The 23,146-nt window shown below is 37.9% G+C and overlaps 1 protein-coding gene across 1 annotated transcript in view; it reads left to right on the top strand.

Moving 5' to 3' along the window:
• The window catches only part of Slc16a1 (solute carrier family 16 member 1), a 36,691-nt gene extending 17,810 nt beyond the window's left edge, over window positions 1-18,881 (top strand). The window contains exons 2-5 of the mRNA XM_005007887.4: window positions 760-1,020; window positions 4,272-4,415; window positions 5,415-6,284; window positions 8,847-18,881. Coding sequence (XP_005007944.1) covers window positions 804-1,020; window positions 4,272-4,415; window positions 5,415-6,284; window positions 8,847-9,121 — 1,506 coding nt within the window. The 5' untranslated portion in view covers window positions 760-803 and the 3' untranslated portion in view covers window positions 9,122-18,881. The remainder of the gene's footprint in view (window positions 1-759; window positions 1,021-4,271; window positions 4,416-5,414; window positions 6,285-8,846) is intronic.
• Window positions 18,882-23,146: the final 4,265 nt, after the last annotated feature.

The raw sequence follows: 23,146 nt of genomic DNA, 5'->3' as shown, positions 1-23,146 counted from the left end.
AATTAAATTTGTTTTAACTATATATATCAATTAGTTATTTAGAAGTCCTGTACTTTAAGTCAGCCATATATAATAGAGAAAGTTAAGTTTTGAAGAATACATTTTGGGAAAGGGGGAAATTTTATAAAGACTTATCTTAGCACATTTAATTATTTACAGTAAGTAACATGAGGAATTATATTAACCATTAAGGTATAAATGTTTGTCTGAAATACAAAGCTATGTTTTTCAAAAAGGTTAATTTCAGTTATTGTTTCTTATGTGAGAAGAAACTTTTCCATCAAGCTACAAAATAAATGATGAGCAGTACCTTGAATTGGGCCTTTTCTAATTAGTTATAGAAGGTAGTATCTACTGGACAAGGCACATTGAAAAATAGGGTGAGGTATGGAAGGTTCCTGAGCACAGGAGCTTCTGTCCCAGTGGAGTAGGGTACACCATGTTAATAGGACCACCAGCCCAGAGTAGAGAGGCTCAGCAGCAGCCTGGAAGCTCATCACATCTCCTGTTCAAGAGTTTTTGTAAAGCTTAACTTCTGGGGCCAGGGATTTAGCTCAGCAAGCTCAAATGCTTGCCTGGTAAGCAAAGTTGTAAGTTCAATCCCTGGTACAAAAAAAAAAAAAAAAAAATGAAAAAACTTCTAACACTGAAGCTCTGTAGGTGGTGCTGAAAGTTCCTCAAAAACATGTGTTACTACACAAAATGGTTTTGTGAGAATATTTTCTGATTAATATACTGTTTTAACTTTATGTCCTTTAGATATTTGGATTTGAGCTGCATTTTTGAATTCATCTGTACCTAAAATGCCAGTGGCCATTGGAGGACCAGTTGGATATACCCCCCCAGATGGAGGCTGGGGGTGGGCAGTGGTGATTGGAGCTTTCATTTCTATTGGCTTCTCTTACGCATTTCCCAAATCCATTACTGTCTTCTTTAAAGAAATTGAAAGTATATTCAATGCTACCACCAGTGAAGTGTCATGGATATCCTCTATCATGTTGGCTGTCATGTATGGTGGAGGTAAGTAGCCATTAAGTTGTGCTCTTCTAATTTTCATTAAGCAGCCAGAGTCTCTGTATTAGGTAATGTCGTTGTTTTAATGTCTTATTCAGTTAGATATTTCAGAAAGTTACTTCTTTTCTTTTTTCTTTTTTTTTTTTTTTCTCCTGTACCAGGGATCAAACTCTCGACCTTGTATTGTTATTTTTTGAAGCACATATTGTTTTTAGGTTCACATTTTCCATTCCTGATAATAAGGGTGTTCTTGTTCCACTATGATTTTCTGAAACAAAAATGAGAAATTCTAAAACCTCTGATTTTCTCCAATTTGATTATCATTGAGCTTTAAAAGCTCTCATAAAAATAATGTGTCCATAACTGGTTTTGTTTGTTTTTTACTTGACTCTTGAAATACAAGCACTAACATAGATTTATAAATTAATGTTTGAAGAATTAAAATAAATCAGACTCAGCTGAATAGCATAGTTCAAGCCTCAAGTAAAATCTTTTAATGGTGTTAGAATTGAATAAAACTTAAAGAATTGAATAAAGCTTTCCCTTGTCCTTTGTAATTTTGTGTGTCCTAAAAGAATTTCAGCTGAGTTTTACTGGATGTGGTCGTGCATGCCTGTAATCCTAGCACTGGGGAGGCTAAGCCAGGAAGATCACTATGAGCCCAAGGCCAGCCTGGCCAGCCATCTCACATAGTGAGAGATGACCTGTCTTTAAAAAAACAACAACAACACCTTAAGTTTTATCACTTCTTCCCCTTCTGTTTTCTTTGGCATGCTTCCTATAAAGGCTGTGTAGAGAGTAAATTACTTATTTAACATGCTGTTTGCTTCCCCTTGAAACATCAGACCACAATTAAACATGTAAACATTAAACCTACCACAATACTTAAGTAATTGTGTAGTTGGCAGCAATACCTAAGCCAACTACTTTTGTTTACTAGGATTGACAGTTTCTTGTGTAGCCTTTTTCTTTAAACAAGCTTTTGCTTCTGTTAACTCTTATTTTTGGTAGAAATTTAGTCCCTCAGATTATACACTCATAATACCTCCCTAATATAAAACAGTTGTACATTTAAACTGCAAACAACTTAGCTTTCAACAGTTGGTAGCAGATTGAGCCAGTCCCATGAATATACATTGCATGTGACAGTATTGATTCTGATCTTTTCTTTTGAGAGATTTATAATTCTTTTGAAATAATAAAAGCTCTTGAAACAATATTTGAAGTCATGATTTATTTAAATATAATTAAATTGCACAGAATCTAAATTCTAACTTGTAGTACTTAACTTTTTAGAAATAAATTCAGAGAAATGAAAAAAAACTGTAGGACATTATCTAGTTTCTGAGAACCACCGCTTTTACAGGCTTTGAATTCCAGTGTGCCAGAATATCTAATCAGATTTTTGATGAATTGAATAAAACTTTTGATGATGATGACTTAAAGAAATGGGTATAAATAGGTGCTCCAGGTGCCTCAGTCAGCTTAGGCTGAATACAAACCAGAGGTTTACTTGTTGCAATTCTGGGCTGCTAAGGGTTAGGGAGCCACTTGGCTTGGTGTTTTGCATCAGAAGTAAGTAATGTCAGTTGTGCTCATTGCACATGACACTTTCCTTTAGGGAAACAGTTCCTTCTTTGTCCTCATCCATTTAGTTAAATAATTGGCACATTTCTCTGAGTTTGTGTTATAATAGTCCTATAAACTGCTCTTTTCTATTTTTAATGATAGCTAATTAAGACCATCCTTTATGAAATACTAAAAGACAGATTGCCTGTCATGAGCTTTGTGACAGAGTTTTTATGAAATGAGTTTCTTTGTTTCTGGCTTTTTAAGTAATATGTCCCCTAAAAATTTAAATCACTTTACAACTGTCATAACCCTTTAACTTAATGCACTTGTGGTGTGCTCTGAATAGCAGTGTGTTTTGATTTATGAGTAATTTTGGTTTTCTTTTTAGTGCTTTGGATTAGAGACACATACTGATGATTGTTTGAGTATAAATACATTTTGGGAGAGAAGATCTTAGTTACCTACTTTGAGTTTGTTTTTCCTTTTTTATAAAAATCAAAAGTATAAATCTACATATTTTTAGTCCCATAATGTTTATTTTAATACTTCTGGCTTGGAATTTCATTAGAAATACTGCAAAATTTATGAAACTCCTTCATGCACATCTTTAGCTAAGCCTTTTTGGCAGCTAGTTTCTGACTCAACTTTTCAAAAAGACTTGGTCTTTTAGAAGAACATGGTATAATCAGAAGCTTTGACTTCTTACATACTTATCAAATATCTGTGTAGAACTACTAAGCAAGATTGTCCTTGAACTCTCTATATAGTCTAGGCTGATCTCAAATTTACAGTTTAGAGTGATTCTCCTGCCTCAGCCTCCCAAACACTAGGACTACAAGTGTGTGCCACCATGCTCAGCTTGGACCTCAGTTTATGTTATTATCTGACTTAATTTCTTGCAAGCTTTTTTTCACAGTACTACTACCATGAAACATGATAATATGAGAATGGAGCCAAGTAATTCTGAAAGAGATAATCAGGTTACTGGGAAGGGTTTTCTTTTATTTGTTTGATTTTTTTGCTTTTTAATTGAAAGTAATTTCATAAGCTTTTTGGAAAAGCTCTTTATGCTTGGAAAAAATGATTTTTGTCTTTTTAAAAATAAAAATGTGACACAAACCACATTTATAAGTAAATAATGCTTTAAGTACCAGCACTCAGGAGGCAGAGGCAGGAAGGTTGCTGTGAGTTTGAGGCTAGCCTGGGCTACACAGCAAGTTCAAGACTAACCTGGACTATACAGCAAGACCTTGTCTCAAAGGGGAAAAAAACAATGTTTTAAAGTCAGAAATCTATTCAGGTGTGTCCACACAACTCATCATATCAGTGTGGCTGTCCAAAAATTAAAAAAAAAAACAGACTAATATGTTGGACATATCTTGGATATTTTGGACACCATGTGAGTGTTTATTAAGGTGTTTCCAGCTGTCCTGTGTTAAGAGAAAGATTAACAAGGGACTGGAGCCTTACATTTTAGTAAAATATCTAATATTTCTAGATATAGGCCATGCACAATTAATGATGTTGGAACATCTTTATTTTTCAGTACACCAAAAATTATAGAAAACTATTCTTTTCCATTGCCTTTTATCTTAGAGGACTTGTCATATATTCTCATTCATGCCTTACATAGATGTCAGGGAATAAGTTTCCTTTGTACTTCTAAGTTTTTTATCTTCTCTTAGGTCCTGTCAGCAGTATTCTGGTGAATAAATATGGGAGTCGCCCAGTCATGATTGCTGGTGGCTGCTTATCAGGCTGTGGTTTGATTGCAGCTTCTTTCTGTAAGACTGTACAGCAACTTTACTTGTGTATTGGAGTCATCGGAGGTAAGTTGCTGCTAATTTTTCCCCTACAAGTACGGCTTTATTGCTTTGTTTTTCATCTGCATGTAGATTTGAAATCTGTTAAAAATAAATTCATTCTTTATTGAAATGATATATTATTTGGAAAATCTGAGGACAAAACAGTACTAGAAAGCGTACATTTAAAGAAATTTCTGCTTTATAATAGATATTGAATGAATCAAAAAAAAAAATGGTCTTTTGTCCTAAAAATCAACTGTGGTAGATAAAGTGTATTTGGCAACTTGTAGAAGGGTGTAAGGTAATGAACTCTTGATGAGTATGGTGAATATAGATTACTCATCACAACTGACATTCTCACATGTGTCCTTCCATTCTTGTCCTTCCATTCTTTTCTCTATGCATAAAACTAATCATTTTTGGGAACAAAAACAGAATCAGGTTTTATATATTTTGTCACTGTTTTGTTTTTTTAAAAATTCAATAGTGTATCATGAATATCTTTCAATGTCATTAAATCTTCTAATAAATGACTGATTTGTTTTATTTGCAGTGGGGTTTTTTAAAAATACATTTTATTCAAACATAAAAAGAAGGGGAAAAAACTACAATAAAATGGCAAAGCATGTCAATCAGGGTAACAGTGGTGCATACATTGAGGATTGCTATCCTCAAATTACAACATTTATTTAATCTGTTGTTTCGTTGAATAGATATGTCACCTTTCTATATGTTGCAAATTTTTTCTTCACAGCAGTATTGTGTGCCTGTTTTAAATATTAGGAAACTCACAAAAAGGGTTCACTACCTGAAATTATATAGCCAGGAAGTAGTGATGCTGAGATTTGAGTTCATAAGTCTGTTTTAGAACACTCACTTTAAATCACTATACGATACCATGTAATGAAGATTTTTATGTCCTTTCTATGACTTACACCTCTTATTTTATTTTACTTGTCTAATTAATTAATCTCATGTACCTGGTGTTTATTACAGTAATTAGTTTTTTCCCCCTCTTCCTAGGTCTTGGACTTGCCTTCAACTTGAATCCAGCTCTGACCATGATTGGCAAATATTTCTACAAGAAGCGACCATTGGCAAATGGACTGGCCATGGCAGGCAGCCCTGTGTTCCTCTCTACCCTGGCCCCCATCAATCAGGCTTTTTTTGGTATCTTTGGCTGGAGAGGAAGTTTCCTAATTCTTGGTGGCCTCCTCCTAAACTGCTGTGTGGCTGGATCCCTGATGCGACCAATAGGGCCCAAGCCAGCCACGACAGGAAAAGTTCATGCTAAAGAATCCCTTCAAGAGGCTGGAAAATCTGATGCAAGAAAAGATGCAGGTGATGCAAATACAGATCTCATTGGAGGAAATCCCAAAGAGGAAAAGCTGTCGTTCTTCCAAAAAGTTAATAAATTCCTGGACTTGTCCCTGTTTGCCCACAGAGGTTTTTTGTTATACCTCTCTGGAAATGTTGTCATGTTTTTTGGACTCTTCACACCTTTGGTTTTCCTTAGTAATTATGGCAAGAGCAAAAAGTATTCTAGTGAGAAGTCTGCCTTCCTTCTGTCCATTCTAGCTTTTGTCGACATGGTAGCCAGACCTTCTATGGGACTTGTGGCCAACACAAGGTGGATACGACCTCGAGTTCAGTATTTCTTTGCTGCTTCTATTGTTGCAAATGGAGTGTGTCATTTGCTAGCACCTTTTTCCGTCAGCACTTATGCTGGGTTCTGTATCTACGCTGGATTCTTCGGGTTTGCTTTTGGATGGCTCAGCTCCGTGTTATTCGAAACCCTGATGGATCTTGTTGGACCCCAGAGATTCTCCAGTGCTGTAGGATTGGTCACCATTGTGGAATGCTGTCCTGTCCTCCTGGGGCCACCAATGTTAGGTATGTCTTTGTGCTCTGTGTCTCTGTTATAAAATAGTCATACTATTCAAGATTGGAAGCTGGGAGTGATGTTGCATGCCTGTAATCCCAGCATTCAGGAGGTTGAGACAGGAGGATCATTGCAAATTCAAGACCAGCCTGGGCTACAAAGTGAGCTCAAGGCCAGCCTGAACTGCATAACTAGACCCTATTTCAAAAAGACTGGGGAAAAAAATTGGAACAGGATAAAAAGCAGGGAATACTGAGCTGTTAGGTGGCAAGGAGCAAGCCTTATTCTGTATCCTGGTACTCATGTAAAGCTCTGCATAGCAAAATTGCTGAAGTCCTCCAGAATGTAATTAAATTGAATAATCAAGCTGTGTGCATGGAGAGATCAGATCTCATTATAAAACTAATTTTCTAGTCATAAATTAGCATATTGTAAAAAAGCAACTTCATCTTTTAACACTGGAGATTTCATTTTAGTAGTTGATTTACTTTGATAGTAATAGTATAATAGTAGCTATCATGTAAAGTCACAGTATGCTAGTGACTGTCCTAACAATTGCCTGTATACTGATGTGTCTCACAAGGCTGTGAGGTAGAACTATTTTAGCCGCCTCCCTTCCATAAGTGAAGAAATAGAGGCTTTTAAAGGTAAAATATACTAGGAATTGTGGCATACACCTGTAATTCGAGCATTTAGGAGGCCAAGGCAGAAACATCACCACAAGTTTGAGGTGCATGTGTAGTGAGACCCTGTCTCAAAAAAAAAATAAATAAATTTTACCCAACACTTGAGAGGCTGAAGCAGGAGGATTGCTGTGAGTTCGAGACTAGCCTGGGCTACAAAGTGAGTTGAAGTCCAGGCTAAACTGCATAGTGAGCCCCTGTCTCAAAAATAAATAAGTAGGTAAGTAAATTTTAAAAACAAATAACTTCACTAGGATCACACAGCTTGTAAGTCAGTATGTAAATGGAAAACTAGTCCCTAAATTTACTAAATACTTCATTTTTTGAATTAAAATCTCCACAGATAACACAGTAAATAATTTGAACTTCTTTGAGATGTGATTAATATTTTTGGAATTTCATTTTGGCAAGTAATAGAATAAAGGTCTCCAACAGTCTTTTGATAGTGCTTCCTCCCAAACCCTGTGTAGTAAGTTGTCAAATCCTATCATATTTCTTCTCCTAAATCTCTTTGTGATCTGCCCATTTTTCTCCGTAACTGCTGTTGCCTTCATCCAAACTTCTGTCTTCTATTTGGGATGCTCTTAATGGTAGTCTCCTAACTGTTCTTCAGTCCTTATTTCTCTCCAGTTGCTTCCTATTGCCCTTAGAGTGAAAAGCATATTCTCTGATGTGACTCACAAGGCTTACAATGGCTTCAGCTGTCTTCAGCCTGGTTTCCTCCCGCTAACCTTTTGCTATCTTCTGCAGCAACCCGGCCCTTCTCTCGCACACTATACTTCCTTCTACCCGGTGCCTTTGCACTTGCTGTTCTGTACCACCACCACCACTCCTGCCCTTTTTCCTAAATGATCCTGTTCTTCAGCAAGGCCCAGCCCAGTTGACTCTTCAAGGGAAGACTGTCCCAACTTCCTATTTTCTACTTTTGGAACACCCGTGATAGCACTTGTTACAGTTTATGCACTGAGGTTCCTCTGTTCATGAACTTAATTCTTTCCACAATTCTGATTGCAAACTGGATTGGACAAAAACCAAATTAAATTTTCCTGTAAGGTCAACATTGAATCTAACCATTGAATTTTTTTTAATTTTAAAAGCAAAACAAGGATAAAAACAATACAGAATTTCAAAACAAAATAATAGGATATTAAGACCAGTTAATATATTGCATATTGTCTTCAAAGTAGGTGTTCAGCTTATAAGATTTGGGCATGAAAAAAATGATCAAACAATGAAAACTATTCTTTTTTGATGGACTAACTGATTAGTAGTATAGTTATCTATCTTGTGTATATATACATACATGTACACATATATGTATACATATAAACATAAAACATACAATCTTTTTCCCTTATTTCTTTTCTTCTTTCTCCTCTACCAGTTAACCATTGAATTCTGACATCTGTATAAAAAAACAAAAACTAGAATCTGCCTGTTTTAAGGACTAGGAACTTATAATAGTGGCAGAATATTGCTGTGAAGTGTATAGCATAGATCAGGTGTCCACAGCACACTCTTTAGGAAATGCTGACAGGAAAACAGCATTGCCCTTGGTAACTGGAATAGCTCTATGGCCTTGGACAAGACTTTTGAGCAATAATTTTTTCCATTATGTGTTAGGAAGATTGACAGTAAGTGATCTTTGGATCTTTCCTAATTCAAATTTGCCAAGAGTTTGTTACTTTCGGGTTGTTAAAAGTATCAGACTATCCAATTCCATCCAAAAATCAGAAAATACAGAAGATAAGATACTTTAGTAGTTTCTTTTTTTAAATATTGATTTGTCATAGATTAGATTAAGATCTTTATGAAATTTTTTTAAGCTTAAAGAAAAGATAATCCTTGTTAACTTTTAATTACATAGTGTTTGTTTTAAACATCTTTTAGGTCGTCTCAATGACATATATGGAGATTACAAGTACACATACTGGGCATGTGGTGCAATCCTAATAATTGCAGGTATCTATCTCTTCATTGGTATGGGTATCAATTACCAACTTCTGGCAAAAGAAGAAAAAGCAGAGGAAAAGCAGAAAAATGAAGATAGAGAGGAAGAAACCAATATAGATGTTGATGAAAAGTCCAAAGAAGTAACTAAAGCAGCAGCATCTCCAGAACAGAAAGGCACAGGAGACCCCAAAGAAGAAGAAAGTCCAGTCTGAATCTGTGGCGCTGAAGGGTGAATGGACAGGTCATGGCCCAACTCTTCTGAAAATATTCGACTCGCCTGTAGTCTACCTGTGGTGCTCAGTGCAGACAGTGGACATTTATGTGAAAAACATACCAGGTGTTCATTCATGGAATTTTTGTTTCACTCCTTAACAACAGTCTGAATTTAAAATGCCATATTCTTTGGAGAAGGAGTGGTTGGCAAAAGATGTGGGAAAGAAGTAGGGTTGTTTTGTTTTGTTTTGATCTTAGCTTTTAACAATGTCATGAAAATTATATTATGTGCCTTAAGTTTTAGTGTTTAGAACTCCTTTAGAGAGCCTTAACTTTTTAAACCCATTCTGCTGAATTCTGTATTTTAAGTGTCAGATTAAAAGGCAAATAACTACTAACTTATTTGAGACAGTTCTAAAATTTAATCTTGCTTCATTGTTATTTGTAAAATACTGTCAAAACGTACTGAGACATTTGGAGTAGAGATATTGATTATATTGGTTGAAACTTTTCTTGTTCTTAATACTGGGGATTGAACTCAGGACCTTTGAACTTGAGCTACATCCCTACCCCTTTTAAATTTTGTTTCATTTTCAGACAGGATGTTGCTAAGTCACTAAGTAGCTCTGGCTAGGCTTGAACTTGTGGGAAGTTTTATAATAAAATGCTAAAATATTTTTCTAGCATCAGTAGTTGCTTGGCATATGTGCCCAATAGCTATATATTTAGGAAATTTAAAGCATAAAACTTGGACATCTTGGCTAATCCATCCACATAGTATTTGTCAACATCTCTTGGTTACCTTTTCTGGAATACTTACTGGAAACCAAGTATTTGAGCATTGTTTTCACTAATTTACTATTTTTGCTCCCCTATTCAAAGATATTTTGAGTAGATATAGATCATTGCCCATTTTGAATTATTTCTCTCACTATAAAAGTATTAAAATCTAAAAAATTATATATTTCATGGCTCCTTACTAAATACAAAACATCCAGTTAACTATGAACAGATACTTCAAGCATCAACTGAATTCAACTTATATTTTTTTCAAAGCTTAACGATACCATATTATGAGGCTATTAAAATCTTTGTGTTTGTGTGTGATTTTGGTTTTGTTTTTAGGGGAATTTTGTTGGTGCTGGGGATTAAACCCAGGGCCTCAGGCATGCTAAATAGACCTACCACCTTACTACACTGCCAACCCCCTAGAGTCTTTTTTTCTTTTTTCATGGAATTTTTCCTCTTCAATTTTGGTAGTTTTATCTGCCTTTGCTTCTAGCTATATGCAAGATGTTCAGTATAGATAAAATGTGTGTGTGTGTGTGTGTGTTTTTGTTTTGTTTTTACATTTTTTTTCTTCAGTGTTTGCACATTCAGGTGCACCAAGTTATGTGGCTGTAGGCAAACCAATAAAGATAAAATTTGGAGAGATATTGTAAAATATGCATACTTTCAGTAAATAATTCCTTTTTATTTTCTGAGATGGCTTAAAAATTTTTATTATACTTAGAATTATTGAACACTCTTATTCTGGACACAAACCTGAAGTTTTATGAGCATTTTCACCACTGAAATGTAGAAAAATCAGTTCAGTATAAGAACAGTAAAAAAAGGTGGACTAGAATGAAACCAAATATTTTTTTAACCTAATGTCTGAAAATTGAGGCAGAAAAATGCAGACATTCAGGGAATTATATTCAGTGCATTGTAATAAATAGGTGATAGATTTAAAATTTTGTGTAAGATGCTGACTTTCAAATAAAACATTCATTTTATTTTTAGAAAAATATTTCTTCCTCCAAAATGTTTATTTTCATTTTATTGTTTCAGCTAGGTGCTTGCTAATATTAAGTCATCCAGCCTGTGTGCCTTGAGATTTGTATGTATGGCTTTTTTTACATTGATTTTTCTCCATTTCTGTTCCTTGCTTTTTGAAACCTCTCTTGAACTAACAGGAGTTAGCCTTAACAGAATGAAAAACCCTTTGGGATGAGTGTTACAACAGATGCTGGAGGAATTGGAGGGCAGAAGGTTGCTGAAAGGCTTGGGCCCAATTTGGGCTCTGCCATCTTCCATGGACCCAAGTATAAACTCTTGTGTGTCTTCTATACAAATGAAGATTACCATTGGTGAGGAACATAATAACTAAAATGTGAAATACAATAATAAAGCTGAGGAGATAGCTCAGTGGCACAAGTGCCTTCCTGGCAAGTATGAGATCGTGAGTTTAATCCCCAGTACAAAAAAAAAAATCAAATCTTTCTCTCTCTCTCTCTCTCTCTCTCTCTCTCTATATATATATATATATATATATATATGTATGTATGTATATAATTTCTCTCTCAATATGTATATATTGAGAGAGAAAAAGAGATGTAAAATATCCCCCCATCCCAAGCTATATTCACATAGCAATCCCTGCTTAATATTTGTGTTGGCCTGGTATGGTGGTGCATACCTGTAATCCCAGCACTAGGAGGCTGAGACAGGAAAAATGTCCTAAATTCAAGGCCAGACTGGGATATATAAGTGAGTTCAAGGCCAGCCTGTACTACATAGCAACACCCTGTCGTCATCAAGCCCCCCACCCACCCACCCAAAAGAAAGGGTGGGTAGCAATTCACCACCACTCTCTAAGGAAGGCTTTTGTATTCAAAAGCAGGCTAGTTAACTGGCTGAAAGCTGGAACTAAAACTATTTGTTTTTAATTTAAAGAAAGACTAAACAAAACAGTACAAATAATACATACTTTCAAAGAAAAAATAGTAAGAAGTCACTAGTTGATTACATATTGTCCTCTTACAAATAGTTGTTCAAGATACAAAAGTGAAACATACAAAGTGGGGATTCAAACAGCGAGAGTGTAAACAGTTCTGTTCAACTCTCCAACAAAAACTTAGTAATATGGTTATCAATCCTATACACTTAAAACATACATGCAGTTATGCATATCTTAACATATAAACAAACCAAAGCAGGCTAAAATCACTCTGAACAAAAAATAATAGTATTGCTGGATTTCACATCATGACACAACAGAATCAGCACTGGTTACGGTAGCGTCTTTCTTCAAAGTAGTTATTCATTGCATCAAGTGTTATAGAATCAGTTTTCATAAACTGTTCATAGGTTCTATGCATGCTTGAGTCTCAACATGTATTTCTATCCATTCTTTCTGTATTAGAGGGAGAAACAAAATATTTTCCTATAAACACATGATGAACTAAAGTATTTTATTTTTTTAAGATGGTATTGCTATGTAGTTAATGTGGCCTTGAACTCACTATGTAGCCTAGGCTGGCCTTGAATTCATAGCAATCCTCCTGCCTCAGGTTCCCAAGTACTGGGATGGAACTGAACTTTTTTTTATCTGCTCAAATCTAGTTTTCACCCACAGAAGAGTCAGGTTTAAACATTTGTTTTGTTTTGGATCCAGGGGATGGAAAATAGATCCTTGGTGATGCTAAACATACATTTCTACCCCTGAATACTACTTCTAGCCCCACAGTTCTAAACAAAATCAGTTTTGGTAACAGCCACCACAGAAATTTGAAACAGGCCCAGGGATATAGCTCAGCGGCACTGTACCTGCCTGGCAAGTGTGAGGTCGTCAGATCAATTCCTGGTACAAAAACAAACTCACCACAGACCTGCTCTGTGCCTGACTTCTTGTTAATGACTGACTAATCATCTCTGGTGCAGATCCATGCTCAAAGCAATGGACCTCCTGATTCTTTCAGTTGTCCTCGACTCTTTCCTATTTTATTTTTTATTTATCAACAAGTTCTTCCTGGGCAGTTCAATCTGGCCTTGAACTCATTATGTAGTCCAGGTTAGCCCTAAACTCACATGATTCTCTTGCCTCATTTTTCCAAGGCTAGGATTATAGGCATGTACCATGATGCCCAGCATGTCTGTCTGTCTCTCTCTCTGTCTTTAAGACCTGGTTTCACTATCCTATTCAGGCTGACCTTGAAAACTCACTTCGTAGCCCAGGCTCCCTTGAACTTTGAGCCATCCTTATGCCTCAGCTTCCCCAGCCCTGGGATTACAGCCTGTGCCACTATGCCCAGCACCTGTCTGTACTTTTAACACTGGTTCCATCTGTAGTTTTATTTCAGTTCACGTGCTTTTTGAGCAAAGAGTACCTGCCTGTCCCTTCTCTCTGCCCCAAATTTAGTGTAGTTCAGACTGTTCAAGAGTACAAGCTGGGGGGCTCGGGGTTTAGCTCAGCGGCATAAGTGCCTGCCTTGAAAGCAAGGCAGTTGGATCCCCGGTACCGATAAAAAGGAAAAAGACAAAAAGTACAAGCTGACAGTGGGAAAATTCTTGAAGAAATTGATAGGTAGGGCAATCACAGAAGGTCATGATAACAAGCCATATCATTATGTCATACTCAAGTCTACTGAAAACTTAGATTATCTTCTAGCCAAGAGAAGTGAATTGTTTGTCCAAAGGTATTTTAAGAAGGATGATAGCCAGGCTTGATATCATGCCTATAATCCTAGCACTTGGGAGACTGAGGCTGGAGGATCACTTCAAGTTTGAAGCCAGTCTGGGTTTCAAAGTAAATTCAAGGCCAGCCTGAACTGCATAATGAGACCCTGTCTCAAAAAGATAATAAATAAAAAGGATGATAGTATACCATAGAAAATTCAAAATCATATTGAATGATCCTCTATTTAGATTTGTGGGCTGTCTGAACTTAGTAGTTTATGGCAGTTTTAAAGTTGTTTACCCTGTATTTTGAAAAGGGAAAAAACTTAAATCTGTATTTTGTATGAATCTATGTTTTATTGTATTGAATTTCAGATTGGATATTGGTTGCAGATTACTATGAAGAACCTGTGTCTGAGCTTTCCCTTCCCTAACAGTGATACATAGTATAATAAACCACAATCATTGGTGCAGCCCCTTCCCCAACCACCACACATCACCTTAGAAGATAAGGAGAGAATAACAAATTTCCACATTTGCAATATGGCTGGCTTTAGTAATCAAATCGGGCATTTGTCTACAAGACACAAAGAGATTAATGATAGATTTGCATAATGCAACACTTTGAGCATGTGACATAAATGACAACCCAAGCTTGCCTGGCTTGTTCCAGTGGGAAACACAAAGTTGCTTTAGAGTTTAGAAACATCCAGGCTGGTAGTGGTGGGGGAATGTTTCATGTACATCACTCCAGAAATGTGCCCTGGCATTAGGGTTTTAGATTCGCTCGCTCTTTGCTTCACTCAGTCTAGATTGCAGTGTCACACACATTGAAAAATGAGCAGTTGGAAACCATTGCATGTATGAGTGTACAGTGTGTTTGTAAGTAGTGAAAGGAGGCAAGCCTACCAGTTAAGTGGCAGGGTAAAGTGCTTGATTTCAAATTGAGGTTATGTGACCTCAGTCAAACAAGTTGCCAGCCTCCCTGTGTATCAGTTTTTTCTTATATAAAATGTTAATAATCAGCACCCACTTACAGCATTGTCCTGAAGATACATGGCAGATAAGTTAAACAAATGCTTGGTAAGTGAAAGTGCAGTATCTAGCTGTCAAAAAAAGTTGAAGTTAGTATTTGGGAACACATTGGGCTCATAATTTCCATAGCTGATTCTTACTTTACTTGGAATGGATGATTATTTTGTATTTTCTTGTGTTTATGTGTGTGCATGTTTTTCTGAGACAAGGTCTCACTATGTAGCCCAGGCTAGCCTCAAATGGTGATCTGGATGTGAGGGCAATCTTGTCGTGACATCTATCACCCCCATTAATCACCAGGGTTTGTCCCTGGTGATTTCCCTTATGCTTCCCTTATGCTCTATATATGTTCCTCCCAAAAGAGAACCATTTCCTCAGCCAAGGGTATATGAGAAGCTGCACACCCCTGCTAGAATTGCCAAACAAACTCTCAAACAGTGATCTCCTGCCTCAGCCTCTGGACTATTGGTATTAAATGCCTGTGTCACCACACTCAGCCATGAAGGATTAACTACACTACTAGCGAAGCAAAGTGATGGCTGTTTTTTTTTTCCCCCATACTCTTATTTTCTTACTACTGTAATAGTTACTCATACTAAAACATTTTTTCCTTGTGGTGCTAGAGGTCAAACTCAGGCCTTTGTACACACTAGGCTAGCATTACCATTGAGCTATATCCTAGCCCTGTTTTTTTTAAAGGAAAGTTCTTGATAAATTGCCCACTCTGGGTTTGAATTTAAAATCCTCCTGCCTCAGCCTCCCAAGTGGCTGGGAGCCCCTATAGGTTTGTACCACCACACATAGTCCTAAAAGAAAATTTTAATGGCATACATCCCAGTGTATTTGAACCATAAGACTTCTGGCAAAAGATGGTTGACTCCTAAGAAAATGGAGCCACTGATTATTATAAGCAAGTTATTTTTTGTGTTACACACAGTGAAAGATAAGTGTGACATGGAACAAAAGAGTCTAGTGCTCTGCCATGATGTTGGGGCTGGACCACAGCTGTGGAGTATGCAGCCTGAGGGCCACTAGTCCAGCTGCCAGGGCCTCCATGCTGCAGGCAGGTGTCTTAGGGACAGCATTCCTGTGGTTTACCTTCTAAGCATCACTCAACCGTGAGTAAATGTTTAACTCAGGAGGTCAGAGGTTCAGTGCTCACCTAGCTCCCAGCCTCATGTTTGTTCTGGACGATTATACTGACATCAGTGGTTAAAAAAAAAAAAGCTACACTGATGTCACCCATGGGGCTGTGGGTACAGCTCAGCGGTAGAGCACGCGTTTAGCATGTACTAGACCCTGACCTGGGTTCAATCCCTAGCAATAGAAAAGATGGAATTTGCTTATCTGTACAGCTTTTATGTTTAATCACCAACAGATGTTTATAGGATGCTTCGTATATACTAGCTTTAGTCTTTTAGACAAAACAATATACTTTAACAGACATCTTACATTCTATTGTTTTCATTTCTATATCTCACCACACACAAAATCACACAAGCGATGATCAGTAAATTATAAGAATGGTTTCAGAACACAAAACAACAGGCCTGGGGATCTAGCTTAGTAGTAGAGTGCTTGCCCGGGATATGCAAGGCACTGAGTTTAATCTTATCCCAGTACTACCAAAAAGGAAAAACCAAGAACAGACAAATAGAATATAAGCAGTGGGATCATCATTCGGTTGTCTAAACACTTTTTTGGAACATCTTCCATGTGCCTGACTCTTGCTATATAGAAAGGATATAGCAGTGAACAAAATACAACTTCTAGCACGTATCCCTGCTAGTCAAACAAGTTACGACTGTTGAAACTGCTGTGGGAGGGAGAACACTAACCCAATTGTGGGAGGGCATAAAAGGATCCAAAAGTACCACTTTAAGCAAATTTCCCTGAACCTCATAAACATGACAGACTTATTTTAGGGCTAAATGTGAGAGTACACGGTGTACTCTTGAGTGTACAATATAGCCTTTTTTAAAAAATCTGAGCTAGGGATGATGGTGTATTCCTATAATCCCAGCACTATGGGAATCAGATTTAAGAGGATTGGAAGTTAAAGCCCAGCCTTGGTAACGTAGTAAGTCCCTGCCTCAAAAAAATTTTTTTAAGGCTAGAGATGCAGCTTGGTGTGAAGGCTCTAGGTTCAGTCTCCAGTACTGAAAAAGTATATTTAAATCTGCCACTCTTGTGGCCCATACCTGTATCTCAGCTACTCAGAAGGCTCCAGTTCAAGGCCAGCCTAGGCAACACAGGGACCCTGTCTACTTCAACATACTCTAATGAAGTCAGTTAAGCCATCAACCAGAACAATAAATAAAGAACAGCTGATATTGGCATAGCTTATCAATTTACACAGGTTTTTGAAATATATTCTAACATCTAATCTGATCCATACCAAATCCTAGAGAAGTGGGTATAATTGAAGGTACTAACCCTGTAACAGCCTTCATCTGAGATGTCAAATAAGAATGCTAGAGCTGAATGTCATGTGGTTTGGAAATATACAAGAACAGAAGAGGCCAAATCCTGGGTGATCCTGAAGGGTGAAGAATGCACCAAAATGTGGTTCTGGTCCCCCAAAACTTCATAATCTAATTAACAATCCTTTTGCTTGGCTTTGAAATTCTCAGTGTGATTTTTTTCATTTGTGGATTTCCTTTCCTAATATGCTTTACTGATTCCAGAATTAAAATGTTGCATTTCCTGAGCTTATGCTGGCCAGTTCCCAAGAGGAAGTGGCCAAAAGCCATTAAGAGGGCCAGGAAGGAAACTGGACAGGGATTAAAAGTCACCTGGTGTGCTGACAATCTGTATGTGCATAATTATTGAGAGAAGCCTTGTGATTGCTATAGTCTTGGTGATACATCTTTTTTTCTTCCTCTTCATTTCTTTGTAATCTAATTCCTTAAACCTCCCATCCTACCCCCCAAGCCTGAATGTTTTTAGTCAGGCTCTATTTATGTTTTCTAGAATGGAAACTAAGGATTTTAGGTCACCATTTTTCTTTTAAATTCCAAATACTACTTTGTTTCTCAAATGCTAAGAATGAGTAAACAGACCTGCAGTAAGGGGCTTTTTTCTTTGTTTGTACCGGGCATCAAACTCACGGCCAAACATGCTTGCAAGGCAGATGCTTCTGGTGCTGAGCTAAATTCCCGGGCCTAGTAGGGGCTTTTCTAAGAGAGGAACCTTCAGGTTAGGGTTAGGCAGTACCTACCTGTGCACCAGCCCATCCTTATCTCCTTTGCTACCTCCCACAAACCTAACAGTTAACAAATCATGTATCTTCATCTCCTTTGCTGTTTTTCCTTCCTGTCCCTCCTTTTCTTTTTCTAGGTCTCTAAAAACCTCCCTGACTCTGTTCTCACTCCATTTCCAATCCAGCCTCAACACTGCTGCTCTAAAACCAAATCTCAGCACTGTTACTTTTAAAAATGTTTATACAATCTTTATAATTTTAAACAAGCAATAAAGATAATAAAATTAAAATCCAATCATGTTCCTCTACTTAAAATTCTGTAGTTTGAGGGTAAAGTCCAAACTCCTTAGCCTCACCCACTGGGCCCTTCCTGACCAGTTCCTGACTACCCCTTCAGACTTATCTCCTGCCAGTCCTCAGCCCCTGCTCTCCACCTCATCTGATTTCTTAGTTCTAAGAGCAAGCCTTTGTTCCAGGCTTCCTGACACCTGCTGCCCTGTTCCTAGGAACCCCTCCCTTCTTTCTCCTGGGCACCAGTTCTTAGTCATCCTCTCCTAACACTGCTGCACATTGTACTCACTAATTTGCTTTTCTAAATCTCTACCACATTGAGCTGCTTGAGATGAGAAGGAACAGCATGCAAAATGAGAGGTCACTTTTGATTTCAGGGACTGGAAAAGCTGCCAGGAAAGGTTGCATTTGAGTATGGTACAGAAAGGAAGAGCATCCTGGGAGAGCTGTGGAGCCCCTGGTAGAACTGATTGGCAAGCATGTGTTCATCACACTTATGTTCTAAACTAGCCTGGCCTTTGTTTTTAAGAAAGTTTCAGTCTTCAAGGCACTAACACAGGTGCCAAGGGCAGTGTGTTCTCCAATCCTGTGTCTGGGAAGCAGGAGAAAGATCCCTGTGGGCCTGTGGGCTGCTCAATAGGCACTATATATTTTTCTACGTTTTCACACACAATACAGAAGACTTCTATGACAAAATGTGTATGTTTTTCCCCCCGATATTGAGCATTCTTTGCTTCTGTGGAATTTTTGATAATTGATTTGTCAACAAAATAAAATAACTTGAAATGATAGCTAGTTTTTGTCTTTGTTTTCATGAGCCATTCAAACATAATTGTTACAAATTAGTGAATTAGCTGAACAAAAGTGGGATAAAACTTAAAACTGAATTTTTCAATAAATTATACTATGCAATATGAACACCAAAAATTGTTTCAAAAATCTTTTGATAACTTTCAATCCTAAAGCTTTGTTATATTAAAATTGAATAATAGATGCTCCTTAAATGTCTAGAACATTTCCAAAAGAGATAAAATGCTTTTAATGTGAGGACTTTGTGGAAAAAAAAAAAAGAGAGAGATAAAACGCTGAAACATTAAGTACTCAGTGTAAGTTTATAGCTTATCTCCTTTTGGTTTGTTAGTATAGAAGAACTAAGGATACTAAGGATAAATACTGTATGCCTTTTGTCACACTGAAAAATTATCTTAAGAAAATGCTTGCTTCCAGAGACATAAAATGGCTTTAGCCTACAGAACAGTTCCAGAGACCACCTGCAAAAATTGATGAATATGAGCAAAGATGAGTGGTGGAGAATAGCAGCTTTGACCAGTATCAATAATGGCCCAAGGTGACACCCAGTAGCAGTGCCAAGCCTTGACAGCTGGCAGGAAGCAGTGACATTTGATAGAAATCAGTGGCAATTGGTAGAGAACCCCAGAGAAACAGCAGTTTAGCACTGGCTGCTGAGGAGCTGATAGAGATTCTTAAAGACCAGAGCCACTAGTGGAGTTGCACTTTGCCAGTCAGATTTCTATCACAGTTGAGCAGAAGAACCCTCTACTCAGAAAAATAGTCCATGGAGGGCTCAATCTTATAATCCTCCTGTTTCAGGCTCTTTAAGAGCTAGGATCATAGGTGTGCACTATCACACTTCTTATAGCTCCTGTTAACCTCAAGATTGTCAGAAAAAAATTTAAATATCCATTTTATGAACAAAGGAAACAAATTATCAAGTTTTTCTTTAAAATTTTACCAGTTTAAAGCCAGGGGTGGTGGTACATGCCTGTAATCCTAGCACTTAAGAGGCTAATGCAGATGGAGCTTTAAATTTAAGGTTAGCTTGAACTAATGATGCCTTCCGGGACTAACCAAGGAGCATGAGGGGAGTGCTGCTTATGGAGAGCACCAAAGAGACAGAGTTATTTGGGACTGGTCCAAATTCAATCCTATTATGGTCCAGGGAGACATCTGGAAAAGTGAGGGGAATTCTGGACAGCATAGCTGTCAGTCAAAGCATACACCTTTATGGCTATAACTAGGAAAATGAAAGAATTGGACCATTTCATTTTCTTTGTTTTATTTGAGGTGGGCAAGGTCTTGCAGCTCAAGCTGGCCTTGAAGCTGGCTCATTATGTAGCCCATGCTGTCTCAAACACTTGATGATTGTTCTTCCGCCGCTTCTTGAGTTCTGGGATTATAGGCACATACCACCATGCCCCACTAGGCGATTTCTAAGCTCTCAGGGCTGTGTAGTAAATTCAAGGCCTGACTGAACTACAATAGTGTGACCCGCTTCTCAAAAAAAAAAAAAAAAAAAAAAAAGAGTTCTATGATTTAAGTTTGAAGTGCTCCTCCAGGTCTTGTGTTCAGAGATGAGCCTCTTGAAAAGTGATTAGATCAGGGAAGAACAGGGCTATCCTCATCAGTGGATTAACCCATTGATGAATTCTTAGCGGAATGTACTATTAGGAGTTGGGGCCTGTTTGCAGGAGGTGGTCACTGAGGGTGAGCTCGTAGAGTTTTATCTGTTGCTCTGGCTCTTCCCTTTCTCTGCTCACTGCTGCATGGATTGAGCAGCTTTCTTCTGCCATGCCACTTCTGTCTTGGAGCTACCTGAACCCTCTGAAACTGTGAGCCAAATCAAACTTCTCCTTTAAATTGTAGGTATCAGGTACTTTGTCCCAGCAACACATAGTTTCATCTAAAAAGGTGTGCATGGGCCAGGGATGTAGCTCAGCAGCACAGTGCCTGCCTGACAAGCATGAGGCCCTGAGTTCAATTCCCAGTACCAGAAATAAATAAATAAATAAATAAATAAAATATAAAGGTGTACATCTTATACATGTTATTCAAACAAATAGAATGTTTATAACTGTGTGCATACAGCCAATGCATGATAGAAAACATTTTCTTTTCCAAATCCACTCTATGATAGAAAACATTTTATGGCAACCCATCTGGGAGCCCCTTGTCTTTCAGGACTTTTTTTTTTTTTTTTTTTGCTGGTACCAGGGATCTAACTCACAACCTCACACTTGCCAGGCAGGCACTTAGGCCACCGAGCTAAATTCCCAGCCCTTCAGGAGTCATTCCTATTCCCCAGTAAATTTTCCTACTCCTCAAAAAGGAAAACATTTCAAACACAGGTAGCCTTTTCAGGTTACCACAATTATTTAGGTTTTTGCATTATAATTCTTGGCATTTTAGGTTAATTACACTTGCTGGGGATAGTTCAGAGGTAGAGTGCTTGCTTAGTATGCTCTAAAGTCCAGGATTTAATCCCCAGCCCAGAAAAAACAAAAACAAAATAATAAATTAATTACACATACATTTTTACTCTGAAGTTAATCGTTGCTTTAAAGAATTATTCCAGGGCTGGGGTCATGAATTCAATCCCCGGTACCAAAAAAAAAAAAAAAAAAAAAAAAGAATTATTCCAGGTAGTTACGTGGTTTGTAGCAGGAGAAAGGAGCTCTTAAGAGTTTAGTATCTGCCAAGAAGGAATCATTAGCTGGAGTCAGTGAGCCAGATGTTTGACACATCTCACAGCAGCTTTTCCAAATCCTAGCAATGCCTCTTTTCTCCCAGTAAGCCAAATGATGAACCATTTCGAAATTACCCTTCTCTGTGGTTTTTCCTCCTTTTTTTCTGGAATAACTGCATGTGGTAGATTAACTAATGGTCAACTTGTTTCACCCAGCTGAACTGAATCCACATGGTACTGGGTGTGGAAGCCCCACCTGAGAATTGTTGCCAACAGCATAAAAGGAGAACTGCAGGGGAAGATTCTTCTGGAAAAGCTTGTCGTGCTGGTTTTCCTGATATGAATTTGGCTGTTATCATTGGAAGAGCTTGGCTCTTCACTGTCACTGAGAATGGCTGTGGTTCTCCTCCAGGGAGCCCTGGTCCTTACCTTGAGCTTTGCTTCCTGGCTCCAGTGCAGATCCCTCAGCCTGCTAGCACAGAGCATTCATCCCACTAGCACAGACAGACTTTAGAGCTTCCACCACGGATCTTTGGGCTTCCGCGGTGCAGATCCTTGTCACAGACTTGCATGAGACATTGTTGTGGGCTCTAAGTCTCCAGCTGGACACATGGAGGACATTGCCATAGGCTCTCAGTTTTCAGCTGGGTATGCAGGGTATTGCCTTAGGATCCAGGCCTGTGGCTGAATTCTTTGGGCCTCTAGTGCGTAGGTAGATCTCTGGCACTCTTCCGCATTTGACTCTGGGTGAATATTTTAGAATAATCCAATAAATTATGTGTCCTGTGTTAAATCTATTCCCTTCCAAGCCTTGACTACAACACTATGACCTCTTCTATGAATTTCCATTTTATCCATTGGTAAACCCTTTTAGAAGCTCCTCAGGGGACTGCATAAGGAGAAATTCTGGGGGTACAGAATTCACAAAAGGAAGAGTGGACATTTGAATGTTCTTGGCTTTCCTAGTGCTTGCTGGAAATACTAGGTGGCAAACGCTGCAGCAGAGGAGGCAACCTCCATAACTTTTCTACAGAATCAGTATATAGGGTTGTATCGGCAGATGCCTATAGTCCCAGCTACTCAGGAGGTTGAGGCAGGAGGATCACTTGAGGGCAGGAATTTGAGGCCAGCCTGGCCAGCATAACAAGATAATTCAGCATCTACATCCAGTTTATTTTCTGTTGAATATGTTTTAGAAGTGCAGCCTGTCGAGACTTTAATTATATATGTGGTTTGTTTTGCAATATAGGGAATTGAACCCAGGGAGCTCTGAGTCACATTTCCAGCTCTTTCAATTTTATTTTAAGACAGACACTCACTAACTTACTCAGGCTGACCTTAAACTTGATTCTCCTGCCTCAGCTTCCCAAGTAACTGAAAATAGAGGCATGTTCCACAATACACAGCTAGTTATTTTCTTTCTTTAATCTTTCATTTTCAGCTACAAGAAATTTTCCATGCCTCTTCAAATCTACAGTTTTGGTTCTCCCCTGTAACTGTCATCATCTTTGGGGACTTTGCTTCTAATTCACAGCATGTTGAGTCACTTTTCCTGAGCTAAAAATCATAATG

This window comes from Cavia porcellus, unplaced genomic scaffold (genome assembly GCF_034190915.1).
Source record: "Cavia porcellus strain 051 isolate PalLab524CR breed Dunkin Hartley unplaced genomic scaffold, mCavPor4.1 scaffold_1, whole genome shotgun sequence".
Taxonomy (NCBI): domain Eukaryota; kingdom Metazoa; phylum Chordata; class Mammalia; order Rodentia; family Caviidae; genus Cavia; species Cavia porcellus.
Note: the sequence above shows the minus strand (reverse complement) of the source record. Positions and strands in the feature narration are given on the sequence as shown.